At 41.5% G+C, this 13646-nt stretch overlaps 1 protein-coding gene across 1 annotated transcript in view; it reads left to right on the forward strand.

The window, feature by feature from the left end:
* Positions 1–13646, forward strand: part of dnah9 (dynein, axonemal, heavy chain 9) — a 176516-nt gene that overhangs the window by 130084 nt on the left and 32786 nt on the right. The window contains exons 63-67 of the mRNA XM_058060982.1: positions 5368–5532; positions 6635–6775; positions 8473–8643; positions 8750–8872; positions 12474–12667. Of these exons, the coding sequence (XP_057916965.1) occupies positions 5368–5532; positions 6635–6775; positions 8473–8643; positions 8750–8872; positions 12474–12667 (794 nt within the window). The remainder of the gene's footprint in view (positions 1–5367; positions 5533–6634; positions 6776–8472; positions 8644–8749; positions 8873–12473; positions 12668–13646) is intronic.

Consider the following 13646-nt stretch of genomic DNA (forward strand, 5'->3'; position numbering starts at 1 on the left):
ATTATGAGAAATGGTCAGATCCCTGTTTCCACGATACCCACAGGCTCGTCAAAATGCCTGATCCACTTGCCATACTCATTCTCAACTCTCAAGCAAACCCAGCCATCATCATTATTATCATTTACAGCGGGATTTTGGACAGCGCTGCTGCCTTCTCCGCTATTATGCTTCCATGTTTTTTTTTTTAGATTCCCGCTACCCCCCTCACCTGTGCTTACACGCACCGTACGTCATCTTTTAGGCGACAGATGAGAATCGTCTTCTGAACTGTCACAGAGCAAGTATTCCTCTGGGACCCAGAATATTGGTAAAGCTCCAAAATTTGCTGGTGGGCGGACTCACTGTCGTATACGTGGCACTCCAAACTCATCAAACTTCACTTTGCATAAGAACACACCCACTAGTGTTGCTCATATTACAGATGTCCGCCATCTCCTGGTGTAACGACATCAGGCATCATATTTGTCTCTATGGCCGTGTTGCTTGTCGCAATCTTGAAGGCACAGATACTGTTTTACGTACACTTCATTGTGCACATTATGACTCACCGGGTTCAGAAATGGTCAGATCCCTGTTTCCACGATACCCACAGGCTTGTCAAAATGTCTGATCCACTTGACATACTCTTTCTCATCTCTCAAGCAAACCCAGCCATCATCATTATTATCATTTACAGTGGGATTTTGGACAGCACTGCTGCCTTCTCCACTATTAGAAATGTCTTTCCTGCCGCTACTTCCGTGTTTTTTTTTTTTACATTCCCGCTTCCCCCCTCACCTGTGCTACACGCACCGTACGTCATCTTTTAGGCGACAGATGAGAATCTCTAATTCGTCTTCTGAGGTACCACAGAGCGAGTATTCCTCTGGGATGTCACCTCCTGTGGCCCAGAACATTGGTAAAGCTCCAAAATTTGCTGGTGGGCTCACTCACTGTTGTATATGTGGCACTCCAAACTCATCAAACTTCACTTTGCATAGGAACACACCCACAGGCTTGTCAAAAGGTCTGATCCACTTGCCATACTCTTTCTCATCTCTCAAGCAAACCCAGCCATCATCATTATTATCATTTACAGCGGGATCTTGGACAGCACTGCTGCCTTCTCCACTATTAGAAGTGTCTTTCCTGCCGCTACTTCCGTATTTTTTTTTAGTTTTTTTTTTTTACTGTTTTACGTACACTTCATAGCACGTCTTTGAATGGAAGAGACTCTGCTTGTGCGACCGTTGAAATGCATTATTTGTGAGCATGCTTTCAGTGTATTAATTTGAGCGCTCTGTATTTGAACCTCAATAGAGTTTCATCTATAGATACGTATATCAGCATTTGCAAACGAAAGCTTCATGAAGTCAGATTTCACGAAGCTTGTTTAATTAGCATTTCACCGAGAGTGGGAGGCGGGGGAGGGGGAGGAGTCGGTAGATGAAGAGCTTCACTTATCATTTTAATTAACATGGAAAGTAGAGTCGTGGCAGCTCGGGGTAACCTTTATGAAAAGCCAGTCTGCAGATAGTAGAAGAGTCGTTGTCAGTATACAACATGGACTGATAAAAAAATAATCTGATAGCCAAATACAGTGGCTCAGTGGTTGTACCTGTTTGTATCCCTGTTTGAGTGACTTGGCACCATTATACCTTTAATGAGGATTGCGTTGCCACCGAGACGAAAGGTCTCTCATTTAACCCTGCCAAAGATGGGCTCAGGAGCTTAAAATGTCAAGTTGGCTTTTTGGAGAGCGCACTGCGGGATCACTCTACTTGGTTTTACCACAAATACTTCCCTGCACATGTGCTTGCTCCAGCGGAATTCTTACCTCATCAGAGTAAAAATGCTACTTTGCAAATGACCTTCACAGAATTGCTCTCTAATTTGCATAAAATATGATAGATTGCCCACAAAATCTCCTCAAGAGCGTGTTAAGTTGACTGGTTAATTGTTTATTTTTGGCCTAGCAGGGGGTGGTAATTACAAATGCCAGAGAAAAGCTAATGGCTAAATACAGAATTTGAGCTTTTGGGGGAATATTTTTGGAGTGAGTTACGTTTTCTCCCAAAGAGCACATGAGTGCAGGCGAGGAGAAGGTCACAGTTCGTATCTCCTAGTTAAATGTCCTCCATTCAAAGCAATTTTATCCACAATGGTCAGGTCTGTCTGGTAAAAGGCCACGTATCACATACTATTTTGTCACAGGAGGACTTTTTACCTGCAAAAGTAATAGCTTAAAATTCAAAAGCTCTATCAAGGTACATGCTCAATTAGTTTCAACAGTGATGCAAACTAACTTTCATCACCACAGCAGGAAATGCTGTCATAAAGACCGCAATTAAGCAGCGTGGTCCGCTCAACTAAGCTCCCCAGGTGCAGTTCAAGATAAGTATGTATTCGTCATGGGAGCATTATTGTATGCCACGGAGAGGAAACATAACGGCACAGCTTCACCTACCCATGACAGAACAGGCTGGCTAACCAAACTTGTTCCTTATTCGGAGCTACTGACTTGCTGTGTTTGCTGGTGGATTGCAGTTTTATCAGTAATGACACAATAGCATTGTTTAATTTACATTCAGCCTGTGTAGAAATATAGAATATATACGTATATAGAATCTGGTCACTAGAATGGTCGTACTTTGACCAGACTTTGACCAAGTAGACATGCAAACCTATGCATGTAAAGCACACATGCTGGTTGACTTCAATTGACCATTGAAGTGATAATTTGACTGCAGATGATCGTATGATGTTCGACATTGCAAGCCTGAACAAATCAACCAGCCCGAGTTGACTTGCTAAAACCTTGCTAAAACCACGGCGGTCTAGTGGTTAGCGCGCAGACCTCACAGCTAGGAGACCAGGGTTCAATTCCACCAGTTTGCATGTTCTCCCCGTGCATGCGTGGGTTACTCGGGTACTCCGGAGAAAACCACTCCAAATTGTCCATAGGTATGAATGTGAGTGTGAATGGTTGTTTGTCTATATGTGCCCTGTGATTGGCTGGCGACCAGTCCAAGGTGTACCCCGCCCGTGTGCCCGAAGACAGCTGGGATAGGCTCCAGCACCCCCCGCGACCCTCGTGGGGATAAGCGGTAGAAAATGAATGAATGTTCTTAATGACACAGGAAATGTACCCTTTGCAACCAGTTTTACTGACCTCCAAAACATGGGGTGGTCATGCCTACCTTGACAGGATGCACAAGAGGCCTTATGATCCATGCTTGAAATTGCATAAGAGGTTTGACCTTAAGTGGTCAAAAAGGAAGCAGACGCTCTTAGCTACCTAGGCAGTGTTCTGCATGCCAACAAGAGGGACGGACGCCGACATTACAAGCAGAATTAATTGGTGTTTAACCTGCTGAGAAGGATATTGTAAACATCTGGTTGAAAGACAAAGTCAACAATGCAGACCTGTGGCAAAGAACTCGACAAGACCTTGTAGGTTTATGCACCCAAGTGGAGCCTAAGGGCTCAAGTCAAGCAAGTCGAGTCCTTGGGAATGTGCATTAGCTGTCACCGTCAGTCTCAGAAACTCACCAGACTCTGTCAACTGTGGAGCAAAGTGGGTTGGGGGACGCTTCTCTCAGACACGACACTGCACAGAAGAATCACCACAGGTTGCTTTGAAAGGCATTTATCGGCGTATGCCAATCACATGCTTTTCCAAGGCAAACAACCAATATTGATTGGTGGCCGCTTTATCGGAGCATTTTATTACGGAAGATCTCTCCACGATATTACTGCATGCATACAAATAACGAATAACTTAAAATGAAATCTAAAAATTACACTAAATAATAATAAATATTTCACTGATAACTCTGCAATCAATATATGCGATACAGGAAAATGAATGCAAAATGATGTCAAAATCTTCAGACATCTCAAACATGGAGGTCTCTCATTGAGACTCACTGTCTGGACCAGGCGTGGGCAAACTACGGCCCGGAGGCCACATCCGGCCCGCCAAGTGTTTGAATACGGCCCGCCCAATCTTTCCAAAGTATTTCATTTAAACTCAACATACAACCTGGCATCATGGCCTGAGCCAACCTTTTGATGGTTTTATCAATTTCGTTTTTTTGACATGGTCTGTTGTTTACAAAGTGCCCCTGAAAAAAGGGACACAAGCACATAATAATAATAATAATAATTATTATTATTATTAGATTATTATAATTATTATTAGAACTATTATGGTTATTATAATTATTATATTAATGCTAATTATTATATTAATTATATATAATATTATTGTTATATTTGCATATTTTACATAATAATAATATAATAATTATTATTTTAATTTTATTGTAATTATTATAATATTTTATTATTTTTAAAATATTTAAATATAAATATAAAATAATAAATAATAATAGCAGATTGCATGACAATTTTACAGATACAATAATACCAGATGGACTGTTACGTGTAAAATATATAGTCTGCCCCCCCCCCCCCTCCCCCCGTAAATTTTGTCATATCAATGCGGCCCGTGAGTCAAAAAGTTTGCCCACCCCTGGTCTGGACCCACCTACAAGTTGAAAAGGATCGGCCGGTCGATCATCGGTGCGCCTGTGTTTTGTGGAATTTGCAGCACAAATGTTAGTCGATACTTCTTTGTTTTGAACTAAACTTGCACACCGGGCCAAGTAGTCTGCCTTTCTAATAAGTACTAGTATGTAATAGTATGTTTGTAAGGACCCCTCATTAAGTAAAACTTCAATAACAGTCATTATCAGGCCGAAGCTGCAACAGATGATAATGAAGGGCTCAGAAGGATAAAGCAATGAAGGGAGTTGCCCCTCTCTATTAACTTTGTTCTCCACCAAAGAAACACCTACCTTTGAAAAGTTCAAGCTGAACTGACTTTAAATCCTTTTGCTTGAAGAAATTGTGGAAAAAAAAAAAGTTGAGGTTGGAGGTTTCTTCTAAAGTGGGAGGATGTTGAATAAAATTAATTACGACAGTGCTGTGTATATTCCAGATGCATTTGAAGTGAATAACATAATGTGTGTTTGACAGATGTACTGGATTGTGTGCATGTGTGTGTGTGTGGTTCACTGAGGGTTAGGCTAGGTTACAGAAGATGGCAACGTTTGATGTCAACACCCATCTGAAAGCTAGCTAATCTGGCCTAGAGTGTTCCCGTCTGACAGCTGGCTAGTGATGAATAGGATATTGATTCGCTCTGCCTTTGACATGCCTTTCAGTATTCATGTGTAATATTGACTGGAACCTTGCAGCATCTGCGATCACCTCCGATAATCATGAAGTGGACAAAAAAAAACAAACCTCTACAACATGCATGATGGTTTCAGGAGGAATCGCTAAATTAACATTTTTTTTTTACCTTTCCATTTATTTTAGTCCAACCTCACAAAGCAGCAAAATGGCTTCACGATCAATCTGAAGACACTGGAGGACAATCTGCTCTCTCGCTTGTCCTCAGCTTCAGGGAACTTCCTGGGTGACACGGAGCTAGTGCAAAACTTGGAGACGACCAAACACACCGCTGCCGACATTGAAGAAAAGGTTCCATTTTTTGTCTTTCTTTGTGTATCTTTGCAGGGTTTGGTATGCATTGTCATGATATTATTCATCCAAATACACAGTAGGTATTTTTGCTGTGACTCAGGTACACTCATCATCCAACTATTAAGACCAGTAGAAAAATTGTTGGATCTTAAGGAGATTCTAAGACAGGGGTCTCAAACTCAATTTACTTGGGGGCCACTGGAGCTCAGGTCTGGGTGAGACTGGGCCGCATCAGGTTTTCCAAAACAAACCAAAAAAACGCATTTATTAAAAGCAAAAAATTTTAAAAAACTTTGCTTTGGTTCCAATTTTCTACGAGAAAAGCTCTGATAAAACATTCCACTGTTCTCAAATATCTTACTTTTTGTTTTTCTACACAAACTAAGATGAACAATAAATAAACAAATCAAGAAAAAAGAAAATCAATCAATCAGTAATAAATATATAAATATAATAATAATAAAACGGCAAATAATTAAAACTTAAGAAACCACATATAGTTGGTGGGTAGACATTATTTTTTTTTAAATTAAAATTAACAAAGCATTATTAGAGCCCTGTAGACATGACAAAACACGACTATAGTCACATTTATACTCTTTTTTATTTACAACATATTGCGCAACTGCAGGGTCTTGAGACACATGCTGACTCGCAAACTAGAGAGCTAGCGACCTAAACGGTAGCCTTCAAGCTATTTCCTTTAAACTTAAATAGCCAAAAACTTACCACTTCCACACGGATAGGGAGGCTAACTATTAACAGTTATTTCACCTTTAACATGAACATTAATCAAACGTAATAATTTTTTCTGGGTACATGATACCTCAAACTAGTGTCCTGCAGGCCACACATGGCCCGCGGGCCGCATGTTTGAGACCCCTGCAATAAGGCTTTCGTTCATTCACAAATCTCTGTACAAAAATAACAGATAACAATAAATAAATGGGTGCATTTTGTTATTTACTGTAGAATGTTGAATACTTTTATGCATTTAAATTTTGAAATGTACTTTGTCACATAAATCAAAGACCTTATCGTGCGCATTTGTGAGTTGACGGATGTTTTTGTTTATGTGAGTGATTTTGTTTTGCTGTAGGTAAAAGAAGCTATGGTCACAGAAGCCAAAATCAATGAGGCTCGGGAGCACTACAGACCAGTAGCGGTGCAGTCTTCGTTATTGTACTTCATAATGAACGACCTCAATAAAATACACCCCATGTACCAGTTCTCTCTCAAGGTAGGCCATATATTGACCCCTCAAACCTCAAGGGCCACCCTGTGAGATCCTTCTTCTCTTGCTCTGTTCCTACGCTCTTCCTTCCATTTGTTTCCCGTGGTTTATGCTCTTTGGTCACTCCCTAATGTGGTTATGTCAAGCTTAACGTCTTTCATATTGTCAGCTGGCAAGCTTCAAGAGAGGCAGTCTGAGATATGGATTGTAATCACCCTCAACTCTCAACACTCACCAGTACAGTGGATGCACTTGCTCAGCGCAAACATTATCCAATGAAAGGACGCTTTCAATCTTTCAATCTGGATGCCGTCTTGTATGGGATGAAACACATTGTGGTGTGCTTTATTACACTGAGTTAAATGTTCATTTGCTGAGGCTGTAAGATACTAACAAGTGTTGTGCTAACAAATTATTTTCCCAATAAGCAGCAGGATGGGCATCCTTTACATTTCAACTGATAATTGATCCTGGTACCAAATCGATATTTATGAAACGGTGTCAGTGCTTAAAAAGGGAAAACATCCAAATTCAAGTCCATCCAAGTCTCAAAACAATGGCTTTTTATTTGAATGGAATTTGGTGATATGCAAGTTGACCCCCCACGCCCTAACCCTCTAACCCCCAACCCTAACCCTCTAACCCCCAACCCTCTAACCCCCAACCCTAACCCCCCCCACCCTAACCCACTAACCCCAACTCCCCAACCCTGTAACCCCCCAACCCTAACTCCCTAACCCAACCCTAACCCTCTAACCCCCAACCCTAACTCCCCAACCCTAACCCTCTAACCCCCAGCCCGAACTCCCCAACCCTAACCCGCTAACCCCAACTCCCCAACCCTGTAACCCCCCAACCCTAACTCCCTAACCCAACCCTAACTCTCTAACCCCCCAACCCTAACCCTAACCCCCGAACCCCCACACCTTAACCCTAACTCCCTAACCCTCTAACCCCCAACCCTAACTCCCCAACCCTAACCCACTAACCCCCAACCCTAACTCCCCAACCCCAACCCTCTAACCCCCCCAACCCTAACTCCCTAACCCAACCCTAACCCTCTATCCCCCCAAACCTAACCCCCCACCCTAACTCCCTAATCCAACCCTAACTCTCTAACCCCCCAACCCTAACCCCCACCCTAAACCCCAACCCCCACACCCTAACCCTAACTCCCTAACCCTCTAACCCCCAACCCTAACTCCCCAACCCTAACTCCCCAACCCCAACCCTCTAACCCCCCCAACCCAACCCTAACCCTCTAACCCCCAACCCTAACCCCCCCACCCTTACTCCCTAACCCAACCCTAACTCTCTAACTCCCCAACCCCAACCCCCTAACTCCCTAACCCAACCCTAACCTCCCTCCCACTCTAGCCCTAACTCCCTAACCCAACCCTAACTCTCTAACTCCCCAACCCCAACCCCCTAACTCCCTAACCCAACCCTAACCTCCCTCCCACTCTAGCCCTAACTCCCTAACCCAACCCTAACTCTCTAACCCCCCAACCCTAACTCTCTAACCCCCCAACTCTAACCCCCCTAACCCCCTAACCCCCTAACCCTAACTCCCTAACCCAACCCCAACCCTAACTCCCTAACCCGCTAACCCCCCCGACCCTAATTCTCTAACCCAACCCTGACCGCTTGATATGCTTGATCTTGGACTTTGTGCTGATGTTGACTGTCCTGTGCATCTGCAGGCTTTTAGCGTGGTCTTCCAGAAGGCAGTTCTGAAGGCTGAACCTGACATGGATCTGAAGCAGCGGGTGTCCAAATTAATTGACAACATCACTTCTTCGGTTTTCCAGTATACGACCAGAGGCCTCTTTGAGTGTGACAAGATCACATACATTGCCCAGCTTGCCTTCCAGGTCGTAAAACAAGGCTGCTTTCATTGATACCGATTGGATGCTCCTAAGATCCTGTTTGGTTGTTATCAAGTTGAAGAAATAACACTTTTCTTTGTCATGTCTGCAGATCTTATTGATGAAAAGAGAGATAAACCCTGCAGAGCTGGATTTTCTTCTGAGATACCCGGTTCAACCTGGTGTCACATCGCCAGTGGATTTCCTGTCCAGCCACTCCTGGGGAGGGATCAAGGTACTATGGAGATACAGTATATGGATAAAAGTTGATTAGGCACATCAAATTTAATTGCATATTGTGACAGAGGTGATTTCCGTCTCTGTTGTGTGAATGTTCATGTGCTTGTGTGTGTGTCACTATTCTAGTTGCTTAAATCCATATGCTACTGTTCATATCACTTGGGCTCTGAATGTAATTTCCTTTGTAATGTTATTGTCGTTTCCAGTCATTTTTATCACCCCCTATTTGCAGTCATTTGCTTCTTTTTAACATATCTGTCCTGAAAACTGCAAACTCTTTTGGGGGATATCTAAGTCTAACCTGAGCGTTGCATACTCCTTCAGGTTGACAGTCACATAAAATAGTAAAATAGTATTGACTGTGTATTTCAAATCAAGACTTAGCATGTGACACATATGGTGTTGTAGTATTATGTAGTGTTTCTTTTTGTAAGAGTATGGAATATATAGCCTCTTGTCATCCCGACAATCCCAAAAGTCTGTTCCCATGGGAATCATTAATTGGCATTACAACCAATCCCAGAACTTACAATATGTACACTAAAGCAGGATTCGCCAACCCATCAATCGCGATGGACCAGTCCATCTTGCTCGGTGGATCGCTGTTGTCCATCCATACATCCTCTATACCATTTTTTTCACTAACGTTGTGGGTAGCGATATGAGTGAAATCCTCCGATACCAAAACCGATCAAACAAAGACTACATATATGCTTGTTTTACCAGAACATGAACAAAATGCCGGTATCAACAACTCACTTTTTGTATTTCACAGTGCAATTATTTCTAGTCTTCTTACATTATTAACTGAATGAAAAGCAGGTTTGTCTGCCTTTGCTGGGCCCCTCCGGTTGCAAACGCTCCACACGACCGTGCTCACAGAGTCACGCGCGTCCAACCAAAGTTCCTCCTGCACCAAAAGTGCTACCTACTGTCTGACTGCTCCCAAATCCGTACTGAGGGGGAACTCATCCCCAAATTTTGTCCACACTTGCAAGTACGGCTGTTTGGGACTGGGGCTTTAGCCGCTGCCAGATGACGGATGATCCCATCACAGACTCGATCAACCTATCCCAGCTCACTTAAGGCGAGATGCGAGGTACACCCTGGACTGGTCGGCAACCAATCACAGGGCACATATAGACAAACAACCATTCACACTCACATTCATAACTATGGACAATTAACCTAGTATGTTTTTTTATGGGAGGAAACCAGAGTGCCTGGAGAAAAAAATAAAAAAACACACACAAGGAGAACATGCAAACTCCAATGTAGATTAAAACCCAGATCTTGATCGCTGTTTTAAATTCTCTAATTGATCTAATTGATTGATTAGTGCAGGCACTGTTCAGGGCAGGCGTAATGTTTTTAAACCAGTCATCTTGTATGGCAGCAAAGGATCCTTCTCAAGACCAGTGGCACATTTGAAATGAAGATAAATAATAATAATCTGCTTAAACCGCATATAGTCCTATTTGTTCTACATTTGTGGAAATATTAGGACAAATAAATGTATTGTCACATCAGTGTGTGTTTTGTGATTTTCAAAATAAGATACTATTTTCTTGACAGTTTGCCTTTGCATATAACCTGAAGCCACCGTTGAAGCCACCGTTTAAGCCTTGACCAGTCATAACAGAGTAGGCGTGGTCAATAAGAATTCCGACTATGAACAGAAATGCAGATTTGTCCTGTGCACAACCTTGAGTTTCCGATACTTTATAAATTCCCAACAGGGGAACTTCATTTGTGGAGAATTTCATTAAAAGTAACTTACTATAGTGCCCCACCGGGATACAGTATCATTAAAAAGCTGCTGAAATGAGCAGGATAGGGGCCCCTTTAAGCTAAACTCCATGTTGTGGGTTTAGAAACAGCCGTTTCTCAACTGCACTCAGCCTAGCATGGATGCCTAAGCACTTGCTAATGGAATTCTGTCTCTTGAACTTGATGCTCTGATTGGGGTTATTGATGATGTTAGCAGACACTGAATCCCCTGAGAACCGTCTAATCGGTGCTGAGTTTTCAAGTATGTGTGTTGGGAACTATTTACCACTTTTTTATTAACATACTGATGCTGCCTCTCTGTGAATTCCTTGACTTCTTGCTCCACTGCATTAATGGTCCCTGGAGGGAGGACTTTTGTTATTTAAAAATCAACATACCGTACACACTGTTTGCGTCTCTCTTTGTCAACTTTTTCATTGGAACGTATGTTTGCTTGTGGCAGTCGCCTCCCCAATAACAAGACTTTATCTGCCATTGTTGGTTTGGAAAGAAAACCCATGATGTTCTGCAACAGAAGTACACTATAGAGCATTTGGACAACCTTACACATAACATCTCTGTGCAGAGTTTGCATGTAAGAAGTTACATGCATGGCATGTTGTATGTATCTTGGATAAAGACACACAGGATGACAACGCTGTTGTGCCTGCTACTCTTTTCTTCCTCATCCAGCTCTCATTTAAACCCAACAGGCCACATTTTAGCTAGGAGTGTCTTGATGCAACCTTTTCACTTCTGCGGCAATACCGATATTGCAACCTTGAATACCGGTCGATAGCGACATCAATCCCATATCAAAATATGAAAATATGAGCTGGAAATCTCATATTACAAATATACAACATAAGGTGGACAGAAATATTTCAATATTGAACAAAGCAAAATTTTCTTCTCAATCAGAAATCACTCCACACTCTTTATTGCTCTCTGGTTCTACCATATCTTACTTATTGTGTGGAAATATGGGCTAATAACTATAAAAGCAATCTTCACTTGCTAAATGTACTGCAAAAAAGGTCAGTAAGGATAATTCATAATGCCGCCTACAGAGAACATACTAACTCCTTATTTCTAAAATCACAAATACTTCAACTTGCTGATATAGTTCACCTTCAAACAGCTAAAATAATGCATAAGGCTAAAAATAACCAATTAGCTAAAAATGTCATCCAATGCTTCTCTACAAGACAGGAGAAATATGATCTCAGGGAAGAAGTACATTTGAAACACTTCTATGCTAGGACTACGTTAAAAAGCCATAGCATTTCAGTATGTGGAATCAAACTATGGAATGGATTGAGTAAGGACCTCAAACAATGCACAACGATGAGCCAATTCAAGAAACAATACAAGCAGTTGATGTTTGCTAAATTATTAAAATAATTAAACTAATTATTTAAAAAAAACTAAATCTTAAACTGTATTATGGAAAGCAGGAAGTGAACAAATGTAACAGTTACTGATTCTAAAAGTACCAGATGGAGGGGTAGGATTTAATAAGCTTTGCTTCTTCCTACTCCTTTCGGACATGTGGAACTGTGAACTGATTATGGGATGCACTCAATTGTAATCTGATGTATGTTCAAATGAAATTAAACCATTACCATTACCATGAAGTGTCTTTATTTTGTATTTTACATCCCGTCTCTGTCTGTTAAAAAAAACAACCCTACCAAACAATATGGACTCTTCATATTTGAACATGAATTTCCTACTGTGTATAGCCTATGATACAGTATATTATTTGTTCTAAATGAGTAACTAAACTATTTGCTTTTCTTCACACTCCCTGCCTCACCGACCAGTCCTTGTGCTCCATGGATGAATTCAGGAACCTGGACCGCGACATTGAGGGTTCGGCCAAACGCTGGAAGAAATTTGTGGAGTCAGAGTATCCAGAAAAAGAGAAATTCCCACAAGAGTGGAAGAACAAATCCTCGCTCCAGAAGCTGTGCATAATGAGGGCCCTGAGACCCGACCGCATGACGTATGCTGTGAGGTGAGAAGCCTTTGCCTTTAACTGATCTGTGCTTCAACATTGGCTTGAACTTTGAACTAGCATGATACCCGTGCTCACCTATGATTGCCAACCCATGTGCTTCTCATCCATAGTTTCCACTGTGAATCTTTGCAGTCCCAATCAATGAACCTTATTATGGATGATGTGCTGTACTCTGCAAAAAAGTACTCATAAATGAACTGTATACAGTCCAGCAGCAAAAAAAAAAAAAACACTACTGGTAGTCCTTCTTTAGAAAATGGCTAAACATTACTTTTGAGCTACTTGAATATAAATAAATTAAATAAATAAAGTTAAACAGGCTGTTCATCAACTGAAAGTTTAAAGGTGAACTGCACTTTTTTGGGATTTCGCTCATCATTCCAATCCTTGGGTGAAACATGAACACATATTTCTTTACCTTTTCTGTGCATTATAACAGGTGAAAATGAGTTTATTTCAGCTATCTAACAATGTTGGCATTGGAATACACCTATTTCGACTCTAAAGCCATCGAAAAAAAAACCTGTCACAACATTGCATGGTTGATATCCATACAGTGATCAACACAGTACAGTGATGATAACGTATGTAATAGTCGCAGTATGTTGCCTTATTTGGATGATTTTAAAACACTAGCCAAACTTCTTTCCTCTGCACATTGATGATAACTAAGTCACATGGAAGAGTGGCTAGCTAGCTCTCCATTTGGCTACGACGATTCAACAAGATGCTGGTTTGCCTTCAGTATTTTTGACCCGAGGACTGGAGCACACATGTGCTGGAAGACACAGCCATCCCTCGGAGAGCGGAGATTGGAAGTGTATTTGCTGCCGTTGTTGTTGACAAGACTATTTTATTACCAGAGAGAGAATAAATGAGAGTTGTCACTCAATCAAGGCCAAAAAAAGTCTCCCAAATTTCAATTGTATTTCAAATACGCATACGTATTGTTCTGCAGTCGTATTTACTCAATACT

This window comes from Doryrhamphus excisus, chromosome 22, assembly GCF_030265055.1.
Source record: "Doryrhamphus excisus isolate RoL2022-K1 chromosome 22, RoL_Dexc_1.0, whole genome shotgun sequence".
NCBI lineage: Eukaryota > Metazoa > Chordata > Actinopteri > Syngnathiformes > Syngnathidae > Doryrhamphus > Doryrhamphus excisus.